This window comes from Ochotona curzoniae, unplaced genomic scaffold (genome assembly GCF_017591425.1).
Source record: "Ochotona curzoniae isolate NIBS_2020 unplaced genomic scaffold, NIBS_Ocur_1.0 contig_2210, whole genome shotgun sequence".
NCBI classification, from domain to species: Eukaryota; Metazoa; Chordata; class Mammalia; order Lagomorpha; family Ochotonidae; genus Ochotona; species Ochotona curzoniae.
The window spans coordinates 7,900,796-7,926,188 of NW_024465369.1; the positions used below are offsets into that span (position 1 = coordinate 7,900,796).

Consider the following 25,393-nt stretch of genomic DNA (forward strand, 5'->3'; position numbering starts at 1 on the left):
ATTATTCCTCATTCATACATATGAGAACTAACTCTCCCTTATCATAGGATGTATGGTCATGTTCAGCCACAACAACTTTTAAAAAGAAGCTCTGGCATGCAACTGGCTCCAAATGGACCATGAACAATTTATATCATTTACAGGTGTGAAAAGGCTGTTATCATCTATCAGGTCAAGTTATAGAAGGTGAAAATACCAGATCTTTGCAAAACAAAATAAAACCAAAAAACACTTATGGATTAATAACATTTACACCCTTTACAATGCCTTTACTGATTTCATTTGAGAATATCCACTCCCCCAAACAAAATCTTAATTATACATTCTACTTATGATCATGATAACTATGTCTGCTTTTTAAGAATGCAGGCACTAGTTATTATAACAATGAAACCTGCAGATCCATAATGGCCCCAAAAATACCATGCCATAGCCTAAGTATAAAGGCAATGAGAGTTCAAGAGCTGAAATGAGTACCCTGTAGATTCTGGATTCCCTGGTGCTTGCTGTGCCGTAATAATAAGCTCAATGTTTCAAGTGGATTCATGTATTCATTCAGGTCACCTTAGCAATAAGTGCATTGCCTTAAAATGCATTGAAAGAAAAATGGCTCCTCCCTAAGAATCTCAATTCACCACCTTAGAATAACTTGTCACTTGGGAGGCTGGGTCAACACAAACTACTGAAGGAAAGTGGCAAGATAGCAAATAGCTTTTATAATGTACAATGGAGGCTAGTGGATTCAATGCTAGGGAAACAAAGTAGCCAATTAAAAACAATTTTTATTTGGCATCTATGCAAAAAAAGGTCACAAAGACTTGGAACATTGTAAAAAAATCCTCATATGAAGTATTTTGTAGGTTATTGTCTATTTTTTTCTCTAGCCATGGTGAAAGAGTAAAGTGGCTAGTTGCATATCTTTGGTTCATTTCTTATTGTAAACAAAGTATATTGCATTGACCATTGACTGTCCTTTAATGTATGCTATGCTTTTTCTCAAGTATATATACTTGAGATCCTTTAAGTTGCCTTAGAAACAAAGTCTGTTCCTGTGAATCCATTCATTTATCTAAACAAAACATTAATTAAACACAACTACAAGAGTAATGAACAATTTCACAGACTTGGAAGCAACTCCCTTGTCCATCAAAAGCTTCCAGTTAGAAGAAAATGAAGTGTTCATCTTAATCCTATTCTCCAAAATTATTCAGCATATTTCTATTGAAATATATAGCAAAAATAAGGCAACAAGGTTAAATGTCTGTTTCTTCTATCAATGGGGATACCAGCCTCTTTAAACATGCCATAAATAGAGAAATGAGAAGAAAGTTCCATGTTTCAAGTTTACAAACTACTAAGGAAGTAAATTGGATTTAAATAAAATTATTTTCAATATTGCATTTCTTGTGCTTGGCTTGTACTATTTCTCCCTGTTTCTGCGTATATGTATTACACTACATTTGCACCTTGTTTTATAAAAACTCAATGCTTCTTAGCAAAATAGCCAATAAGCCTCAAAATATTATAACATTTTCCCTAAATTGTTTAATTTAATGGATACAGTTGTGCTTTAAGATGAATAAATAAGCTTCATATCATGATTGTATCTGCTGTAAATTCAATATCAGCTTGGGTGTTCCTCAAAGGCTCATGTGTTAAAGACTTGGTCCCCCAAAGTACTATGTTAATGACTAATAGATTCAGGGTGAAATGTTGAACCAATTATGATGTCTAGGAGGAAAATCATGTGTGAGGCCAGTAGGACACTAGCAGAATATTCTCAGAAGGTGGCTCTCATTGGACAAATGTTTACATAAGGCCAGAGCTGTGCTGCTCTTTCTGTGCCTTGTGGTTTGTTATGCAATCCTTTTTATGCACCTGCCTGACTGCTGTCATCTCATTCCAAATAAACAGGATTAACTCATTTTAGATTATGATCTTCCAAAACCATGAGTCCCCCAAATCAAGGCAGCTTTTTGCATGGTTTCCTGTTGAAATAACAATTTTAAAAAGTCCAATAAAATCCTCTAAAAATAAATTTAAAATCAAAATGACATCAAATCATGACACATCAATCCACCAATCCTTTAATGAATCCTTACAAATGGATGAATTACTACTGCCACCTGAATGTCTGTTTTATATCCTTCAGTCATGTTAATCAGCCTTATAATTCTATAATAGTTGTCAGCAATGGCAGACATTCCTCCATCTCAAATGCATGAATGAATGGATTTTCCTTCTCAGATTTGCTCTCTTTATTCATTTTCAATCCTAAACAAGCATTTTACTTCTGGAGATTCCTTTATAGCTGGGATTTTTTAAAAATTTTATTACTTAAAGATTAAAGGGGAGTTTTGTGTTTCCTGTGAGTCTGTCTTCTTTCTCTCATCTCTAGTTTGGTATTTCCACATACACAATGACAAATAAATTTATCCTAAGCACTGTCAATAAACTCCAAAGAAAATGAAGCATCAACTCCAAAACTGGGCTGTCTTTAAATACCTGTTTTGTTGTTGTTACTGCTTGTTTATTCTTTCCTCTTTCTGTATGGTGTTTTTAATTAGGGAAGCATTCACTTTTTTTCCCCTCTCATGTTGATATGCATTATAAGATCACAACATCTTCCCAAATAGCATTTATGATTCATGCAGAATAAGGTAGTGGCACAATTTCACATCATTAATTGCCAATATCAGAGAAAACCTCCTGTTGCTAAAAATGTGGTACCCTCTTGGGCAACAGAGTCAGAGTCAGCAACCAACTTGTACCTCAAGAACTGACTGCTGACTGTAGACTGTGTAAGCTAGAGAAAACACCTTTAAGCAAAAATAAACAGCTCATCCTATTTCTTAAGAAACCAGAAATCAAAGAAATTATGCAAAAATTTTAGCATTTTAAGGTTTGACAAAAGATTCAAATAATTTAAAAATACTGTGATAGGTAAAGCAAGCACCAATCTGGATTTTCAGTTGGAAATCTTGTCTCTGAACAAGCTGACTCCCTCCTTTAGTTTCTTTGTCTGAATGAGAAAAAGAAGAACAAACTCTCCCAATCTGTTGATCTCTGAGTTTTGAACAAAGACCAGAGTGAAAAGTCAGACAATGTGGCCAGATACTCATTTTAAACACAAGGTTGTCTCCTTGGTCCTTTGTTTCTCATTAGACTTGCTTCTTCCTCATTTCCCTCATCTACTGGTGTTCCCTAGATTTTCTCATTATATAAAGAAACAGAGTACAAAAAAAGAATTCTTTCTCCTACCCTTTAGACTTGATAATGAAATTGGATCTATAAAATAATTATCAAGGAAGCAAATAGTTCGCAGGAATCACAAATATTTTTACAAAAACATTTCAGGTCACCTCCCCTCACATCCATGTCATTTGCTTCAAAGCAACCTAACGAGTAAGGGATTATTTCTGAGCACAGAAGAGAAAAGTGAATTCTGAGGGAAGAGAATGCATTCCATCTCCCTGGAGAAAAAATAGCTGGGCGGAAATTGGATCACATGTCTTCTAACTCCAAATGCAGTGTCTCTCTTCTGCTCGCTCCTTCACAAAGGAACACACAAGGGAACAATGAGATAATAACCCTGAGTTACTCAGCATTTAACCTTGATTTCTAGAATCATGTGCCCTGTCTTTCAAACTTCCTAATAGTCAGCATCCCACTGCTGGACTCTTTCTAGCTTATTTTAATTTGCTTTAAACCACTTCCAAGTACATACAAAACAAATAAAGGGTGAGGTGGTTAACATCTGTGACTATTCACAACAAAGACTGTCCCTGTGGTTTGCAACCAGTAGAAATAATTACAGCATCTCACTGGCAAGGCAAAGAGAAATTCATTAAATTGCTGCTTTGGAAAAGAGTTGCAGTAGCTTCCAATGGGGTTACATGCCCACATTTAGAAGAAAGACATTTCCAGCTCTTTAAAGTGCCTGGGTAAGCAATTCTATAACTAAACTTGCGACAATGAACTTAAAATTATTGTTCTTCTTCCCACACAACTACATCTACTGGTATGTGTTTAGATGCATGCATTCATTTATTTGTGCACAAAACAAGCATGTTGATCCACAATTTATGATATAATTGAAATCAAGAAGAAAGTAAAAGATTATGTCAAAGAAAATCTGTAAATGCAAACTTCTTTACCCGTATCTTGGATCCAAAGCAATGGCCCTTGGGTGTTCCATGGCTCCTGCTATGAGTGTAGTTCTTAGGGAACCGTCCAGTTTTGCCACTTCAATTTGGTCCAGATTGCTGTCTATCCAGTATATGTTGCCAGCTATCCAGTCAACTGTCAGTCCTTCAGGTGTCGCCAGGCCATGCTCAACAACAACTTCAATTGCACTAACACCTATAAAAGAATGCAAATCAACAAGCCCACCCATTCATAAAATGTGTTAAGTCCAAAAGAAAAGACCTATTTCTAATCAGAACATAAAATGGTTAAACATGGTTTCGACTGTGAGATAACCTGCAAAATTGTTACTTGTCACAAAGAAAATGAAGTCTTTCCAAACTTAGAATTACTTATCTTTCCTAACAGAAGTCTTCAATATTGTATCTCCTTTCAATATTAATGAGAACAACTTTGAGATTACACCGTTGAGTTTATAATAGAGTTGTTCCTTGTTTTTTGAATTTCTATGCAAAGCCTGAGATTTGGGAACGGATAAGGATATGGTCCTTAAAATTAGTGTAACGCAATTCAAATCATAATCTTTAAAGGTAGGATAAAGTAACATATCTGGGGCAATATACATGTTATCTGGGAAGCATTCCTTTGTTCTTCTTTTGGGAGGGTGGAAGATAATGCAATCACTACTGTATTTAATTTTTATTACTATAAGCCCCAATTCATATCCCCCCCACAGTAGCATACTACTTATAAGATATGACAAGGATGCAAGTAAACAGACTAAGACAACATAGTTACTGCAATAGAAACAAGCAGGACTGTCATTTAGACACCATTTAATTTTTTCAAATTCATAATTTCAATTTCAACAGTTTCCTAATACAATGCTTCATTCTAGCTTGTGACAATGCATACAGTTTTTGTCACACGTACCAACAATGTGTTTAACTCAAAACATATCATTTTAAATCTAAACATAATAATGGACACAGAGCACAGATTCATATAGACACTCACTGTTTTTTAAATATTAACGGCATTTTTGAAACAGCAAAAGGGACTTAGGGAGGAATTAATTTCATGGTGATATCTTTCCTTGGGATTCTAAATATACTGTAATATTTTCAATAGAAACGTTATTTACTTGAAATTTTTGCTACCTCTGAAAGCTCTATATTAAATAAAAAAGCTAAGTCAAATCATGTTCAAAGTAAAGTCTGTAACAAAGTTTTCATTATTTTTTGAATCACATTGAAAGATAGTAACACACTAAAATAAATGGACAAAAATGCAACTACTAGTTTGTAGAAGCTAGCATTTTCTTCTTATAAAGTAAATAAATTACCACGAATTTATGAAAAAATCCAGAACCGGAAAGCATGAAGCTTTAACCACATCTCTCCCCAACATATTTTCACATTTTTGTTTGATATCCCTAGTTTTAAATGTATAGAAAAATTTAAAATATCAAAGGACAAATATTAAATATTTTTTGTAATTATAATTTTTTGTTAAAAACATTCACCTAAAAGTAACCTACAGAGTAAGTGAAACTATAACGTATGTACCTCCACTTTCAGAAAGCTTGCCCCTGTAGATTCTGTCTTCTACAACATCTGTCCAATAAAGTAAACTTTGGTTGAAGTGAAAATCAAGGGCTATGGTGTTTCTCAGTCCAGGAACAAGCAGACTATAGTCTCTTTTGTGAAGATCAATTCTTCTGATCTCATGGCGAATGGAGAAGATGATAAATGCTTCAAAAGGATCTGAAATTAGATTTATTTGAATAGACTTAGGAAAATATTTATTCACTTTCCCAAATTGCATAATATGCTTGGGGTTATTCATTCAAAGGTATAATTTTGACTATCAAATTCTCTATCATTAAGGAAGCTTTCATTAAATGGAAAGTTTTATTTGAGTGGAAATTCTAAGCATCAGTCCTAAAAAGTGGTGGCACAGCCCCTGCTAAGTATGACTCTGTCTCAGAAGACAACAGGTAGCTAGTCCAGTAGGGACTAGGAGCATCTAGAGCCCCACATGGAAGACTTCACAGGGCAACATGCAGGTCACTCTGCCACCTGTAGCTCTGGTATTGCTGGGTACACGACCCAGGACCATCTTGCTGGTTCTCTGAGCCAGGGAAGATCTCTTCTGTTTCTTGCTTCTTGTAAGTCAACAGAAGCTGATGTGAAAGTCCAGAGAACAAGCCTGAGGATGTCCTCTGAATCTCTCAGCACAGGAAGGTCCTACTTGAGTTTCAATTTTATGAATTTTTTAATTTCTCTAATAAGATAAAAACACATTTTTTAAAAGATTTATTTTTATTTTTTATTGGAAAGGCGGATATACAGAAAGGAGAGACAGAGAGGAAGATCTTCCATCCAATAATTCGCTCCCCAAGTGAGCGCAACGGGCCGATGCTATGCTGGTCCGAAGCCAGGAGACTCTTCTGGGTCTCCAGCACGGGTGCAGGGTCCCAAAGCCTTGGGCCGTCCTTGACTGCTTTCCCGGGCCAAAGGCAGGGAGCTGGATGGGAAGCAAGCCGCCGGGATTAGAACCAGCCCATATGGGATCCCAGGCGTGCAAGGCGAGGACCTTAACCACTGTGCTACGGCGCCAGGCCCATAAAAACACATTTTAAAATGATGAAAGATTTGAAAGATACCATCAGACCATAGAGAATGGGCACTACAACATCTTAATGTTAGAAATATAAATTGTTTTTACAAATATGAAGTCACAGTATAATATTCATCATGACATGAATATTGTCAAAGTTACTTCAATTCATAATCAATTATTCTAAAGATAGCTGTATGAGGGAAAACCTGCATATGAGCAAGAAAATGCTTTCTAATAGTATTTATAGTGCAATTTTTTAAAAAGCACCAATATTATCAATTGGTGACTGAGTAAATATAGGTTGGTTTAGTTAGATATATACACAGGTTTAGTTACATATATATGATAGGTTTAGTTAGATAACATTATGAGATCTCAAAGATGCATATAGCTAATACATAGGCATGTACTAAATGAAATTATTATTATTATATTGTGTGAGTTTCCTACTCAAGACTAGAGCAGCCCAGGATCCACCAGAGTCTGGTGCCACACCAGACCAACACCCAGGAGCCCTGGATGGTTCTCATGGTGAAGGGACATGTATAAGGTTTCCTTCTGGACATGGGAGAGCAGCTCTCTCAGTCCTTACTTAGTTCTCATTATGTTACCCTTTCCTCTTCTGGTTTCCGTAAGGGTCTCTCAAGAGCCCCATCTTAGCTCAGATAAAGACCACTGTTTTTATTTAAATCAGAGATAGAAACTACTATAGAAGATTAGCTCCTCCAGGAAAGTTGGCTGGTCTACTACTACTCAGTCTGTACCATTGTTCAGGCCCCATATAGGGCTATTTGCCAGTGTCCCTGTTTAGCTTTCTGCTGGACTCCACTGAGCTAGGATACCCTCATTACTCGGAAGCAGAGTTCATGTCTTCCTGATTTGTTAATTTATTGAGGCTTTCTCTGTTCACTTACCTAAGACTCTTCTGCTCCCTCACTGTCAATATATGGCTTGTTAGAACTGTAGAAGTTTTTAATACCTTGTCTCTGCCATAAGTAGATACAGTTCTGTAAAATCTGACTGAAGTGTTATAAACTGCTAGATGATTGTGGATCACAGCTAGTTTTATATCTTTTGCCAGCTACTATATGATTCATATAAGTCTTTGAACCAAGTGCTTTGTTGTTATGCTTTATGTTTTGGGATAAATGTCTGAGACTCTTAGGATCCACAACCATTGGTAAAGTATGCTTATTTTAGAGACTTAAACACTTGAATATTTTCTGCCTAGATGCACCTGACTTTAGCCTTTTCAAACTTCAAGCAAGCTTAATTGATTATGGGTAAAAGTTCTATATACTTTCAAAATATTTTTCTTGATTCAAAAACTGTTAATGCTAAAAAGAAATGTGATTTCATGAAAACTTTGAAACTAAACCTGTATGTAACTTTCCTATATTATGGACTTTTGGCCTATTGTTAATGCTACAAATGCTAAAGTACACAGTTCTACTGTTTACTCTGACAGAATCTTAAACCTAAGCCCTAAATACATACTAACTTGGAAGAAATTATAACTGTTGTGTTACCTTTAAAACCTATTACTTGTGCTTAATAAAGCAGACATTCTCCACTAGCTTGTCTCTGGTGGTTTTTTGGCCAAAAAAACATCATCTCCTCATTTTTGGTGACCTTGGAGCCTGCTGGCATGCTGAAGCCCCAAGAATGTTGCAAGTTATAAATATAAAGAGCTGGTTGCTTGTTCATTTACCTTTCAAGTCCAATAATAAAAGGTTTTTCTAGATCCACGTAAAGATAAACATATGGTGTGTTTCTTACAGGATTAATGAAGAATTGGTATCTGGCATATGGAAACAGAAAGAAAACTGATACTCTATTCTATTTAGGTTTAATTCTTTCTATTCACATATGTTTATTTTTAATTGAAAGAATTACAGAGGGAGAGAAAAAGAGTGACAGAGAGCTATTTAATCTGCTAGTACACTCCCCAGATGGCTAATATGTCCAGGCATGGGCTAGTGCAAAATTGGAGCCAGGAGTTTCTTTCAGGTCTCTCACACGGATGCTGGGTCATCCTTCACTAATTTCTCTTGCCATTAATAGGGAACTGGATAGGAAGTGGAACAGCTAGGACACAAAGCATCACCCATATAGGATGCTAGCACTGTACACTGAAGATTAGCATACTATGTGTCAATGTCCGTCCAACCCTCACAGCTGACATTTTATTTCTTTAAGATTATTAGTCATTAATGTAAAAAAAGAAAAGTAACAGGGAAAGAGATAGTATGTGAATATGGACTATCTTCAATATTCTGGTTTACTGCACAAATTGACTCATCAGCTAAGAGATAGAATAATGCACATGGCATCCATTTGGATCACAGGAATTTAGGTTCTAGGCAAAAAATCCTGTTTCCCTTCGCATTTGCAGGGAGCGGATTGTAAGTGGAGTAGACAGAACTCAATCCAGAAATCTGATATAATTAGTGTATTCCATGTGGTGGCCTAATCTATCACATCACAACACACTTTTATTTTAGGTATAAAGCAATGACATCATATTATGACATGGTACATTAAGCTATCATGGTTAAGCTAACCCTTCCAATGATAGTATCCCATATGAGCACTACCCCCACTTCCTAGCTACTATTACCTAATAGCTACTTGCTTTTGCAGCTGGGAAAGCAACAGCTTTCAATTGTTTGGGACCCTGCTGATCGATGTGCGAGAAACCCTAATGGAGCACTTGGCTGCTATGACATACCTTAAGGAAGTTCTTGGCTCCTGCTTCCAGCTGGCCCAGCCCCAGCTGTTGCAGCTGTCTGGGAAGTGAATCAGCAGATGGAAGATTCTTTCTCTGCCTCTCCTTTCTTTCTCTGTAACTTTCATATGGAATAAACAAATGTTGCAACAATGTCTTTTGGATGACACTCTCATTTTAAGATATTATGTGTGAAGAGTCTTATTTTTCTTGTGAAGCAACATTAATATTGGCCAACATACACTATGGCAAGCGGCTTGTGCAGAAAATTCCTGAATTATATAAATAAATGAACAAATCAACAGATGAAATAAAATTCCTAAAATAGTCCATCTAGTTTCCAACTTACTCTGAAAAGCAAGAAGTGACTGAATTAAATGGGAAAAAATTGACAAATTCATAATCATGATTTTTTTTTAACCACAACAGCCACACTACATTATGGAAAACATGGAAGAAAAAAATATATATAGTAACAAACATGATTGGGGCAAAAACATAAAAAACAAACAAAGAAATCAATCCTCAAGAAATACACAAATTCTACAACACCAAAATCGAAGGCATATTCTCTTTTAAGGAACTAATAAAGCGTTTAGCAAAATGGCCATCACATTTATATTCCACACAGATAGTCTCAAAAGATAACAAATTATCAATTTAATAAGGAATGCATGCTCTGAGCATAAAAGATTGAAATGAAAATCAATAATAAAGCCTGTCAAGGTCCACATATGCCTCAGAACCAAAAATAATTACTAAGGAACCAATTTCTTCACAATGAAACCTCACATAGAAACAGAGTATTTACTAATGGAAAAACCTGACAGTTTATTGAAATCTAAGACTTTAAATAAAGACAAATTATATATATAATTTATCAAGTTCTTTGTCTTTCACTTATGAGCTATGGGACACTGGCATGTTACACTATTCATTTGTAAATAAATTTATTCATTTGTATATGTAATTGTGAACAACTAAAACTTGAGCTAGAAAAGCAGGTCCTGAACGAAGGAAGGACTATAAAAAACAAGAAAACTCTACGAAAAGTTGTTACATCTAGCAAAACTGTTTAGCTCTAGAAATTAGCCAATGCACTGAAACAATTCAGGGTGTTTACTCAAGAACACTGTTAATCAGACCTGAAAACAGTATAATGTATGGATGGTTGGGGGAAAAAAAACATCCAATAAATAATGCTGTAGGAACTAGAGTTTCATACATAAATCTGATCAACTGAAAGCCAGCTCATAGTATATAAAAGACTGACAACATAATCAAGGGATTAAATAGAAGTAAACCTACACAACTAATGAGGGGAGGACATTTGGCCTCACGGTTGACGCCAACACCCCCTACTGCAGAACCTGGGAGCACCAGAGGACTCAGGCTCCTGACTCCAGCTTGCTGCAAACAAGGCCTCTAGGAAGCATCAGTGATGGTTCAATTACTTGGATTCTCAGGCTCTGAGTGAAAACAAAAATCTTTGTATGTGCGTGCATGTATGCGCACATATATAACCATAGCAGTTTATTTAATTCAGCAAAAGATGATCAATAAATACATAGTCATTAAATGAAAAGAGTAATATTATACTATTAAATATAAAATAAAATTCACATATATGTTTGATCTTAATTCATTTATGGAAATGTGACAAAAAAATGTTTGGTACAAACATTTTAAAATTCTTGAGTAGTCTGGAATAAAATTCCTTTTCCATGAGCTCTCTAGGGATTTTTCATTTGCTAACATTAAAAAAAGAAGAAGAAAATAAAAAGAAGACCTATACATGGAATTAGGTATGAAATGAATAATAGGAAGAAAACAGAAAAATCATTTAAGTGTAGAAAACAAAAGCTGGACAATGAGACATATATTTTTATAAAACATTTGAAACAATGTAAAATACCTGTTTTTTAGAGAATTTATGAACAAAATTAATAGAATGAAAGATACATAACTATACATAGCAGTTTCATAGTAAAATTATGTCCTCCACTAAAATGTGAGAAAAAGAAAAAACCCACAATACTCACATTGCTACTCAAACTGTGTCTATAATCTGGTGTGTTTTCATGACTTTTTCCAGCATATCTTATGATAGCATTACACATTTGGAGTGCGTTTTTTTTCAATTATACTGCAATACCACACACATTTTATTGGGCAAATATTGTAAGTCCAAATATTACAAGAATCTATCCAGAAATCTTCTTCCATGTTTGAATAATTCTTAAAATTCTATAAAATTAAATTTAAAATATCCTAATAAATCTCTAGGAAATGTGAGGTCTTATCATAGCTATTTCGTACAGGAAGAAATATAGGCACAAATACATAAGGTTACATGCCCGTGTCCCACAGCTCATAAGTGAGAGACAAAGAACTTGACTCATTACACTTCCCAATGTCAGCAATAATTAAACAATTAGGCACTTTCATAAACTGTGGAAATTAGTGCATGTTTCTATAATTTTGAATCTGTGTTTGATTGTATGGTCAATTGAATTCATATATTTTTTTAAAAGCATATCGTAACGGCAATTGTCTGGTAGTGGCTATAGTGCTTCTTAGCCTATCTGCATCAATGTGTGGGTTCAAACCTTGGATCTCTTCCCAGCTGATTCCTGCCTCCTGCTGATGTGTGACCTGGGAAGTGACTGTAACAAAACAAGTACTTTCTTTCCTACTGTGCATAAGAGTCCAGGACTAAGTTCTTGTCTCCTTTGGGGCAGTGAACCAGTGGGTGGAGGTACTCTCTCTGCCCCTCAATCTCTTAAAGAAAACACAAATTAAAACATGCAAATGATACATAGACAAGGCAACAAATATATTGAAATGCAGTCACTAAACTTATACAAATTCTCACGGTGCTCAACAGAAGAACTTCAGCTATAACGGGACTTGATGTAAGAAACATTGCAAACAGCTTCCAAGTTAGTAATTCAGGCTGAACAGACAAGACCATGAACGGTTTATGTACAAAATTATTTGCCTATTAAGAGCAATAGATAGAGCTTCAATAATAATACGAAAAAACTTCAAAGTCCTACTCTGTGTAAAATAAAAGAGTCACACATGAGTTTGTAGGGTTTATGGGTTATAAATTAGAAACACATGTTATTTTATTCCATTTAACAATATACATGCGATAAAACAGATGCATCAAAGTCACAGAGGACTCTCCTAGATGTTTAATTACACTTAAAAAATGATGTAAACCAAGAACGACAATCTCTTTATATTTTTAAAATTTTGATTGTGAATTCATACTTCTACACTGTTTTTAAACATAATGAAAAGATTTCAAGATAGAATACAATACATGGTAAAGAGAAGGCCCTTATTTTGAAAAAATCAATTTCCAAACAAGAGAGCTGTATCTTTCAGTATAAAATAAAAGTGCACTCAAAGAAAGAAAAAAAAGAAAATGAAAAATGATTAAAACATCCTACATATATTTTTCTGAACAGTGGAAAATACATTGAGTATTTTACTAAACTCACTCTAACACTTCATAAGTTTTTTGGTAGATAAAATATTTGTTTGATAAATGGTTATTTATTCCTAAGAAAAAAATTAGTTTGACAAGCCATAAATTGTCAAATTATTTCCTGTTTAAATCATAAAATTAGATAACATCACAAAGTAATTAAACTTTCTATCGATTTACTAAAGCTATTCCTTTAAGAAAACATGGTTGTAACAAAAATAACATATATCATTTCATTTAAAAATGGGATATTATGAAGGCAGGACTTCAAAAATCCCAAATCTTACCATGATTTTCAGTTAATAAAAAAATTGTGAATAAAATATATGGTTATAAATCACCCAGAAGAAATGCATGTTTTCAATTTAAAATAGCTATTTAACTGTTCTAACTGTAGAATGAGTATTACAAACTACGAAGTATCCATCTGTTATCTCTAAGGAATGATTACAGTATTTTGGCTGCTGTGCCATAAATTAGTGTACTTAATGATTCAAACCAGGTGGGTACTGTGGCACAATTGGTTCAACTAACATCAACAGAGCTGTCACACAGTGTAAGAACTTGTTCAAAACAAAGACTAGCTCTTGGCTAGCGCACCAGGTGGGGGTGGGGAACAGCTGAGGATGGCCTAATTTTGGGGGCCTCTTCCATCCATTTTGGAGAACAAGTTGAAATTCCCAGCTCTTGACTTCAACCTGATCTAGTCTTGGTCATTGCTGCCATTTGGAAATAGAAACAGAGGATGGAAGATACTTCGTTGTCTGTCTGTATCTCTCCTCTAACTTGCCTTTTAAACACATAATGTAAATCTTAAATAAAAACAAAACAAACACTTTCCCAGTCTGGTGGTGAGGTGTCATGGGTAAAACTGCCCTCTGTGATGCAGGCATCCCAGTTTTTCAACTTCCCATCCTGTGAACAGACCCAGGAAAGAAGTGGAGGATGGCACAAGTGCTAAGCCCCTGAAACTAAGCAGTAGATGCAGAAGTTGATTCTGGCTCCTGTGCTCACTTTGGCAGCACATGTACTAAAATTGGAATGACCCTGGCTCCTGCCCCAGCTCTAGCTATGGGGAGTAAAAGAGTTATGAAAAATCTCTCTGCTCTCTATAACCCTGGTTTTCAAATACATAAATTAAGAAAAAAAAAAAGAAAAAAGAAACATCCAATTAACAGGTCTGACTCCTATACAGAAGTACCTGGGCATTATTTTGCTTGAGGATATATAAAATGACATGTACAAAATAATAAAGGTAATAATGTATATTTATTACAGTGATGGAGCACATGTTTTTAAATGTATAGACTGCACATATCTTTTTATAAAACACTCAAGATTGTGGTCTTCTATTTATAAGTCTCTTTTCTTTGGTTTTCTTTTAGTCCTACTACAGCTTTACAAAATTGTTTTACAAGACAAATATTAAAGTGTAGGATTACTTGTCTAAGAAAAATGGCAGTTCTATAGGTCCTTTTAGACTAAATTGTTATTATAACCATACAAGTAGCAATTCTGTGTAAAGAGCTTCTGGTGGCTGAAAAGTGATATTACAGTTACAATGTTTTCTTTCCTATTACATGATTTTTACAGTCTTTTCTGTTCTAACATTTAAGAAAGAACTTGAATGTCTCTCTCCCGTCATAAGAGACATTTATTTTACACAGTAGAAACTTACGAAGTGGCAAATGGAGTATAGTTTTTCTAGCTCAATATGTATTATTACTTCCTTTTTTCATTCTGTGCCTAAAGTCAAATTGGGAATGAATTACAACACTCAGGTATCATTGAGAGATGCTATGCATGAAGACATACCGAACAGAAGCTAAAGGATGAAAGCCAGCATAGGCTTTCATGTATTATCTAAATTGTAAATTTATAAAATTATGTCATCATTGTCCATATTTCTCAACAGCCAATTTTTCTTTGTCTCCCTCAGTTACTTTCTCAGCAATTCCCACATACCTTTTTCTGAGTACGTGAATGCTTCTTTTTTTTAAAGTTACTTATTCTTTCCATTAAATACTATAGGAATCTACAATCTATATTTACTCTGTGTGTGTGTGTGAGAGAGAGAGAGACAGAGAGAGCAAGAGAGGTAGACAGATTTGGGGGAGAGAAGGTGGGAAGGGAAGTAGAGTGGAAAAAATATGAATGAGGAAGCTGTGGCTTGATTTAAATTGCATCATGAGTGTTGTTTTGCCAAAAAATGAGGCAAAGGTAACAAAAATAATGCTATTTTAATATTTCCCAAAATGTATCTGCAAAATATAAATATTGATAATCTTATTTGGTACACCATATGATAATTTTACAGGTTATTTCATTGCAGGTTAAATGCTCATGTTAGAAAAACTTTATTCCATCTCTCCTAAGTGAGAAAGAAAGCAAGGTGTAAAATGCAACAATAAGAAATAATATAGTGGTATTTTAGTTTCATTTGAGCCAAAATTAGAAGAGGACAACTGGATTAAAATTATCTTCACAACTAGATGCCTATATTTAAATGTTGAAATATCTTAATTTTAAACACAAGTTGCTATTCACTTCATATGCTGCAAATCTGCCCCAAAAACATTTTATCATTTGTTCCTCATGTAAAGCAAATACAAGGTTAATCTTCGCAGTTATCTGAGACCAAACTTTGAACTGTGTTTCCCCCACTCTGACATGTAGAGGAATAAAGGGACATTAGCACAAAAATTGCTATTTCCTCATGCTAATTACTCTGCTTGAGAATCTTGAGGAAAGAGCAGAAAAAACATCTGCTAGCAAGGATTTTAGGACTAAATTAAGAGTGGGGAGAGGGCCCGGCGCGGTGGCGCAAGTGGTTAAGGTCCTCACCTAGCACGCCCGGGATCCCATATGGGCGCCGGTTCTAATCCCGGCAGCCCTGCTTCCCTTCCAGCTCCCTGCCTGTGGCCTGGGAAAGCAGTCGAGGACGGCCCAAGGCTTTGGGACCCTGCACCCGCGTGGGAGACCCGGAAGAGGCTCCTGGCTTTGGATTGGCATAGTATCGGCCGTTGCGGCTCACTTGGGGAGTGAATCATCGGACGGAAGATTCTCCTCTCTGTATATCCGCCTTTCCAATGAAAAAATAATAAAAATAAATCTTTAAAAAAAAGAGTGGGGAGAAAACCACCATAAATTAAGCACCAACCAAAGATAAAATATTAAAATGCCAAAATAATTTATAATTTTAAAAAAATGCTTCCTGGTTGTGTATTGTTTTTATATGTTGGATTGGTTATTATGTAGAAAATAAGACAAGAATCTGGACCTTGATTGCTGAGGTTAAAGTGCTTATTATCGTCCTGGACTGATAAGGAATAGGGAATGAAAAAGACAGGGATAAAAGAGTCACTGGACCTCAGCTGAATACTTTTCACAAGATCAGCATTACTTTGAAACCAGCACCAAAGATGTGACATGAAAATAAAACTACAGACCTATATCCCTAATGAACATAGACACAATGATACACAAAAGGATACTAGCAAATCAGAGTCATATGATCCACCAGCAATCTCCCCACAGCATACACAACTAATAGATCAACAGGATAACTGCACCATTGCCTTTATGGCATCACAGTTCACAACACCCAAAATTTGGAATCAACCAAACTACCATCATTATATGGATGGATAAAGAAACGTGATATATGGACGCAAAAGAGTATTATTCAGTTTAACAAAAGAAGAAATGAAATGGACACAACTGGAAGATATTACATTGAGTAAAATAATTCAGACTAAGAAAAATATCTCCTATTCTTCCTTATATGTGAGAGCTAAAATTTTTAAAAACATGCCAGAAATGTCTGTGTGTATTGCTGCAAGCATGTGTTTGTAAATCTTTGTTTCATTCCACTGTCAAACCAATGCTTAAAAATCACCCTAAAATTTACTGTATATGAAATTACTTTATAATATATTGCACATGAATGAAATGGTCATTTTTTCATTCACTTATTTTACAGACATTTCATTTCCCAATAAACCAGGGCTTTTTTTTTTTTTTTGTATTTTACTAGTCAAAATTCTTATTTGACAAAGTGTTAAATATTTTTAGAGTCATATAATTCTAAAATATGTTATTAAAAACTGAAACAGAAATGGAGAAGGAATTACTGTCAGAGGGAGAGAAGGGAGGAAAAGAAGGAAGAAGGAAAAAAATATAATTATGTTGTTAGACTTGTATCTACAAAACATTGAATCCGGTAAAAAAATATAATTAAATTAAAAATTGAAAATTAAAGAAGTGCAAACACAAATTGTCATGGAAAATATACTCCAAAATATAAAAGAAAAACTTAATAATAATAATTAGATGAAGATCTAATTAAAAAAAGAAATATCTGAGCTAGGATTCTCTAAGAATATCCAGATTTGCAGAGATAAACAAATGAAACACACAAATAGAAAAGAAACCAAATGATTAAAGAAAATGAATAGGTTCTTTGATGTTATAATGAAGTTTATAGGTTTCTGGGTTTCTTCCCAGAAAGAGAGAAAGAGCACAAAAGCATTATGAAAAATTTTCAAAGAAGCATAGGCAAGAAAACAAACATACACACAAAATATACACATAAAATACAGTAACTGAGATCAATACTTTTGAATATAATAATGAATGCGCTTATGTCTTATTATACCAAATTTGACCTTAATCTGACAAATTATTTTTCTGCAAGGCAAAGTTGAGGAGATAGTTACAAAGATGTCATTAATGTGTTTAATAGGAAGAAGTTAGTATAATAACTGACAATAATGAGTTAACCGTGATATTCTGAGATACCCACAACAGCACTGATGTGATGTGACTGTTTAATATTTACGTCAGGTACAGATTCATAGTCACTGCTAGTAAATTCTATGGCATGAACTCATAATCAAAAGTATGCAATGTTCTGCTGGATATAAAAATGTAATATTTATCTCAACAAAAGTAATGATCCCTTTAATACTGTCGATTTAATAACCACTATGATTCTAAGTATCCCATGGACTCATGAAGAATTCAACTAAAATGGTGGGAAAATATCACCTATTAAGCACTCAATGAATTCAAGACACATTAACAAGTGTGTCATGTCAGTTCCCCAACATATCTAAATTAGAAGTTATTATAATAGACATTGCTGTTTAAAGAAAAAAAAAACAATTTAGGCTTAGGATATTTCACGTAATTATCTACAGTATGTTAACAATAAACGCCAACTGGAGCATGAGAATCAATGCCAGTTTCACAAACCTTTGCGTGCCTCTCGCATTGTGAAATGTCACTTAGAAAACTGGAAGGTTGTTTGTAATGAGCTATCAGATCAGCACAGCCAGGGAAACCACACATTCTGAGTGGTAGTATGAGGAACAACTGAAAATCTGAGGTTAGTCAAGACCCGAACCGTTCTAAAGAGCATGCTTAAAGAAATAACGTAAATGCATGGAACTATGCAAAAATAAGCAGGCATAGGCTATATATGTATATACTTTTTTCTATTAATTACATTGTATTACGTGACACAGCTTTATAGGTACTGGGATTCACTCCACCCCTTCCCAAACCCTCCCCCCATGGTGGATTCCTCCACCTTGTGGCATTAGCACAGTTCAAGTTCAGTTGAGATTCCTTCATTGCAAGGATATACCAAGCATAGAGTCCAGCATCTTATTGTCCAGATAAGTTCAACGACTTGTTGGGGAGACCTTCTCTGGTCTGAAGGTAGAGCCAGCAGAGTATCATCCCGATCAATTAAAAGCCCCAACATAACATCAGCAAAAAATTTATAACGTTATGGAATTAATTCACATAGTATTGAGTAACCAATATGTTAAAAATGCAAGTTCTTAACCACATCCTGTGACTACTTCATTGACATTTCAATTTTAGTTTATATACAACTGGGTTCTACACATCTTAAAATGGCTATAGCTTACTGTTCAGCTGTCTTGTGTTTATTTTCATTATAATATTTAGCATTTTATAGTGTTGGATCATAATTTTGCTGAACCTGACTTTTTTTTGGGTAGTCTAGACTGGCTTATAACTCTAACAAGACATATGTCAACAGTTCTGGTGCAGAACAGTTTTAGGAGGGGTGTGCAAAGAAATCATCAATAGCGTACTCAAATAGCCTATCTCACATACAATAAGATATTGTGAAGTAAGCAACGAACCAACAATCAATGTGAGTCAGAGTGCTCATGATCTACATCAAAAAATTGTAAAACCTAATATAGTTTTAATACCCTATGTCAGTCCGTAACGGGGTGAGAGAGCAGAGAAATCCTCCATCACCCTAGAAGGTGTGAGGAAAATATGTACATACTTTTAAGGCATTTTGTAAGGAAAGAAGTAATCAGATGGTAACTATTCAATGGGTTGCAATACTAACGAATGTTAGAATTTCAACAAGATTTTGGAGTAGATTGGAATTGACCATTTATAATTTTAAATGCCTTACCCAAAATTAATTAAATCCTTTTTGTTAAGTTTTGACGATGTTTCTGGATTTTTTTTGGTCAAATCTATCTTAAATAAAACAAGAGACACTGAGGATCTGCTTACCGACACTTGTGCAACTCTCTCCATCCACATCCAGCTTCCAGCCTTCGTAGCAGGAACACTTGACCGTGTGCTTGTGCTGTTCGCACACTTGACTGCACTTTAGATGGTAAGTGCAATAATCCACAATTTCACATGTTTTATTGTCTTTGTTGAGTTGAAGCCCCTCGGGGCAGGAACAGACAATCCCTCTCCCAGGGACAACAGAGCAGTGATTGCTGCAGCCTCCATTGCTCAGTGAACATTCATCTATAAAGAGAGAGGAACCAACCGTGGTTATATTAATCGCTTTCCTTAGCTAAATATTAATTCTGGAACTAAACTCTCTCATCTAGAAAACAGTGCTAGAAATAAACAATACAAATCATTTTAGGTTTTGTAGGAATGATGATCATATTTTTCAATGATCAAATTTAATCTTGCGATAGGAAGTGAAAATGGAAAATTTTCACATCCGTAAAACTTGGCAATATAATTTGCTTTGCTTGATAGAAAATGAACTCAACATTTCTATCAGGACAGAGAAAAACCTTTCACAGTCATACAAAATCAGTTGCAGAGGTTCACAAAAGGAATGTACATACACTGATGTGGTAAACACTCGAGTTAACTCCATGTTGAGAAATGAGCATCCATAATGCGTACTTCTTTGGATTGTCTAAGACATCTATATTGTGAACTATAGTGATAACACAAAATGTTACTTTGTCCTTCGTTGTCTATAGGGATTTGTGTAGAAATTAGGTAAATCATACATTTTGCTCTTTATATTAATTTTGTGTCATTAGTTTAATGAGGCTAGGAAAGTACAATAAACTTTCACAAAAAAAGTGTCCTGACTTTTTGGATGAGCTAATGAGCCACTGATGTTGAATGTATGAGTAATGTGAATGGTCTACAAAACAGATATTTGTTTTTATAATTGGTAGGTATATTTGTATATAGGTCAGATATATTTATTCATCATTATATTTCATTTCTAAGCTCCAAACTCTACAGAAAATTATCTTTTGCAGTGTATAATTAACAGATAGCATGGTGTCTCACAGTCAATATTAAAATCCATTATAAAATAGCAGAATTGTCTAAAAGCAAACAATTGCCACAGAATTGAATCAACGATGTCTTGGGGAAACTCCAATATGATACCATTAATGAAGCCAGCAGATAAATATTTCTATAACCATAGTATTACATATCAATAAGTAACATTACATATAGAGGGATATCCATATTTCCATATAGCTATATCTATCTATGTATAGACAGATAGGGATATGGAAATATACAGAGAGCAAGGCCAAAAGAGGCTTTCTCATACTTTACTTGGAAATATTTTAGTGCAATTCTCAAACCCTATTTAACAAGCATGCTTTGGGATGTGCTAAAAAGACCTGTAAATGGATTGATAAATTACAATAATATCTATTCAGATATTTCAAATATTTTCTTCTGTGATGATTTTTCTTGTTCAAATTGGGTGGAACTGTAGTAGGGCTTTCAAAACCAGTTCCACTTTTTAAAACTTTTACATGGGTCCACTCTCCTTCATAGTATCAATTATCATTACAAATTTACAGTAAAAAGAAAATGACCACGATAATTGTTTCCTCCAAGTTTTCATTCCAAGTTTGGTATAATTTTAGAAAGAAAAAAGAAACAGATTCATTGTTTGAATTCTCCACGTATGCTTGCTCACCCGAAGTCATAATCATTCCCAACCACAGTGACTTCAAATACTTGCCCCATTTTAGTTCAATTGAAAATCTTTCCAAGAGAACTACTATAAAGAAATGCCATTGTGCCCAGCAGGTGAGAAATCGTGTTACAATGCGTTTGCTTATTTCAAATAAATGGTTAGCAATGAAGTGTTTCTTTTTGATACTGTGTTGGATTTAGAGCAACAATTTCAGAAGGAACAACATTTACACTGAAATTTGAAATTAAATACATGAATTTAGTGTCAATATTTGCATAGCTAGCTTGTTTTTGATTATCTGTTTATTGGCAAGCCATCATTAACATTGCAACTATTTTACATTTCCTGTTGCCTGACAGAGACTCGACCATATCCCCAAAACAAAAGTGACTCTCCCTAAACTGGCTCTTTAGAAAACTAAGTGTTGCTTGGAGAAGAAACTGTTCATGGTTCAAAACTTGGTGATAGGTAAGGAGGTCATGGGACACTGTTTCAAAGCAGTTATTTTATTTATTTAGATTTATTCATTTTTATTTCAAAGGCAGAATTACAGGGACAAGGGGGAACAGAAAGATCTTTCATCTGCTGATTCAATCCCCAAAAAGCTGGAATGGAAAGCTGAGCTATTTCAGTCTGTCCTCTGCTGTTTTTCCAGTCATTAGCAAGGAGGAAGACGGGAAGTGGAGCAGCTAGGACATGAACTGGTGCCCATTTGGGATCTTGGCGCTTGGAGCGGGAGGGTTAGTCAACTGAAACATTATGCCTGGCCCTAAAGCAGCAACTTTAGAAAGTTTGTTATCATTAACATTTTCTCTGCTCCTTTGAGCTATAATCCTTTTACTGCCCAGAAATATCTCCGGAGAGACCAGATCTGTCTCTGTTTCTGTCTCAAACCTCTCATTACTTTTATACAATATACGCGTAAATTAAGAAATAAACCTTGTTATAAATATGATTTTAAAAATTTAGCTAACAAAAGTGTACATACTTATGGGTTACAATGTGACATTTCAGTATATTTGTGTAATTAAGATAATCAGTTTCCCCTTGTCTAATATTAGTATTTTGTGGGTGCCTGGAAATTACTTTTATTTATTCATGATAGGTTACTGGGAACTATCATCAGTCAACAGTGCTGGGTAAGAACTTATATCTGGTATTTTTTTCTGACTTGGTACCTGTTATTCTGCTTCCTATGTGCCCTGTTGGCCAACCCTGAGATACTTTTAATCATCTTTCTGTGTCCTTATTGAGGGTTTGTGTATGTGTGTCTGCCTGTGTGTTCACATGTGCACATATAAGGGAGAACATATGGTGTTTATCTTTCAGCGTGTAGCTTGCTTCACTTCATGCAGTTTTGGGTGAAAGACAAGATCTTACGTGTTTATTGTAACTAAATGACATTCTATTATATTTATAATATGCAACTCTACACACACATATACATGTATACATACAATAGAACATTTAAACACCAGATTTTCTTGATCCATTCATTTAGGAATGGATCCTTTGATTGATTACAGAACACTGCTGTTGTAAACAGCATGCAAAGAACATGGGGTAGCTGAAATATCATTGATAGAATGATTTCATGTCCGTGGGATATGTAGCCAATAGTGAGATTGTTGCGTTATATAATGGCATTCTCTAACTAGCTTTTTGACAATATTCTCCATAACATTTTCTTTAGTGGCTAAGTTACATTCCCACTCACTATAAGTGAGAATTCCCTTTTACGAACCTCTCTCAGGTGTCATCAGTCAATAATCTGATTAACTTTCCCTCCGACCCCTCATGGTGCCTCGCCCTGACCTGTTGCTATGGTCCACCGTTAAAGAAGAGAGAAATGTGCTTTCCCTCCGATAAACACTACTTAACAAAAATCAACTCCCCCTAACTTCCCTGAGTTCTTTTCCCTTAGCACCCTTCAAATTTCACAAAGTTCTTTTTGTTTGTTTCTGTTCATACTGACATGTTTCACCATCAAAACTGCTATTACCGAGTGATATTTACAGCTTTTAACGTACTTGCAACATTTCACATTTGATAGATTCTTATGACAAAAGCAACACTTTATTCTTGAAATACTCAAGTCTCTTCTTACTTGTTTCTTAAGTACATATCACTTTTCTCATTCTCCTTGAAAAATAATCACTTCTCTAGAAATTTAAAATATTCATTTTGGGGCCTACCATGGTAGCCTAGTAGCTGAATCTTCATGTCGCAACAGCCAAAATCCTATATGGGTGCTGGCTGGTGTCCTGGCTGCTCCACTTTCCATCTAATTCCCTGCTGGTGGACCGGAAAAGCAATAGAGGATGACCCAAAGCATTGGGACCCTGCAACCACGTGGGACACCCAAAAGAAGCTCCTGGCTCTTGGCTTTGGATAGGCTCAGATTGGCTGCTGCAGCCACTTGGGGAGAAAACCAACAGATGGAAGATCTTTGTCTCTGTCTCTCCTCTTTGCAAATCTGCCTTTCCAATAAAAATGTAAATAAGTCTTTACAAAGCATGTTTTTTTAAAAAAAAAAAGTATTATTTATTTACTTTAAGGAGAGAAAAAAAAAATGAGAGAATCATCTGTTCCCAGGCAGATGAAGCAAAGCGGACGGATGCACACAGGTTGGACTCTATCCCAGGCACTGCGATATGGGATATGGGTAATTCAAGCAGTGACCTGATGCATGGAACCACATCATTTTCTCAAGACTCATGCCCTTGGGTTCACCTTTTCCTCGTGTACATGGCATAGCACCACAGAAGGCATTTCAATTCTTGACCCAAAGTTTGGAAGTTATGTTCTACCTCCCCCATTTCACCTGTTGAAGGTCCAGCTATCATTTTAAACCTTCCCTGGGGTTTCTAACACCAATTTCCTGGTAATATCTGCCACTCTCTGGGTTCATTTAAACTGAGCAAAGCTCCTCTGCTGACAAATACGTTGTCGTCCATGGTCAATATACTTTGAAATAGCCAAACAATGAATTCAGAAAGTATTTCCCCCTTTACTTTCTCAATCTGGAAGGTGAAGGATACAAAACTAAATTTTATTCCATTCACACTCTCCTCATTTATTTTAATGGCTGAGTTTTTCCCTCATTTTCCTTTTACTTTATTTAACTCAAATGAAGGAGAAAAGATGGTAAAAACAGTAATAATTTTAACATCTATCATGCATTTGGAATTATTATCATGGCTACTTGATAAATAACATTGCCTCTATTTCAAGGACGAGAAAACTGACATTAAGAAAGTGGCTTATTGGGCCCCGTGCAGTAGCCTAGCAGTGAAAGTCCTTACCATGCATGTGCTGGGGTCCCAAATGGGCACTGGTTCTAATCCCAGCAGCCCTGCTTCCCATCTAGCTCCCTGTTTGAGGCCTAGGAAAGCAGTCGAGGATGGCCCAAAGCCTTGGAACTCTGCACCCACATGGAGGACCTGGAAGAGGCTCCAGGCTCCTGGCTTCGGATTGGTGCCTGTGTGACCTTTGCGGCTGCTTGGGGAATAGATCGATGAACAGAAGATCTTCCTCTCTGTCTCTTTTCTTCTCTGTATATCTGACTTTCCAATAAAAGTAAAATAAATCTTAAAAACAAGAAAACAGTTTATTGAAAAATAGATTTTAAGCCTGTCAGAGTCTAGACCGATTGTTTAATTATGAACTTGTACTTTTCAGTGTACTGAAATCTCTTCCTCTTCTAAAAGTACACACAGACTTCATGAGACAGCCCCACAGGCTTGTCTTTCACCTGTCCGGGACGAGCCTCTCTTTAACCTACTCCACTACGGAAAACAAACCTGGAGATCATGACATGAATAGGAAAAACAAAGCTAGACATGTTTTATTTGTAAGTTATTTTGCTGCTTAATGCCAGATTTCCCTTTTTTCTGTGAATCTCGAATCTGCGTTCACACTTCAGCCTCACTGAATAAAGATAGTTGAATTTGCTGTTTCAAGGTTATTTGACAAAAATCACAGATTGTGCAAAGGCAAGGACATTTTACTATATAAATTTAAAAAGAAAAGAAAAGTCTCTCTCTCTTTTTTTTATCCCTCTGTAGTATGCACTCACTGCTCAACTGAGACCAAAACGTAACTTTAGGCTTAAATGCAGCTGCCTCTC

General features: G+C 35.4%; 1 protein-coding gene across 1 annotated transcript in view; it reads right to left on the bottom strand.

The window, feature by feature from the left end:
• The window catches only part of LRP1B (LDL receptor related protein 1B), a 1,301,643-nt gene that overhangs the window by 562,735 nt on the left and 713,515 nt on the right, over positions 1–25,393 (bottom strand). Inside the window, exons 22-24 of the mRNA XM_040971988.1 lie at positions 19,569–19,814; positions 5,715–5,912; positions 4,158–4,362 (exon numbers count right to left, since the gene is read on the bottom strand). Coding sequence (XP_040827922.1) covers positions 4,158–4,362; positions 5,715–5,912; positions 19,569–19,814 — 649 coding nt within the window. The remainder of the gene's footprint in view (positions 1–4,157; positions 4,363–5,714; positions 5,913–19,568; positions 19,815–25,393) is intronic.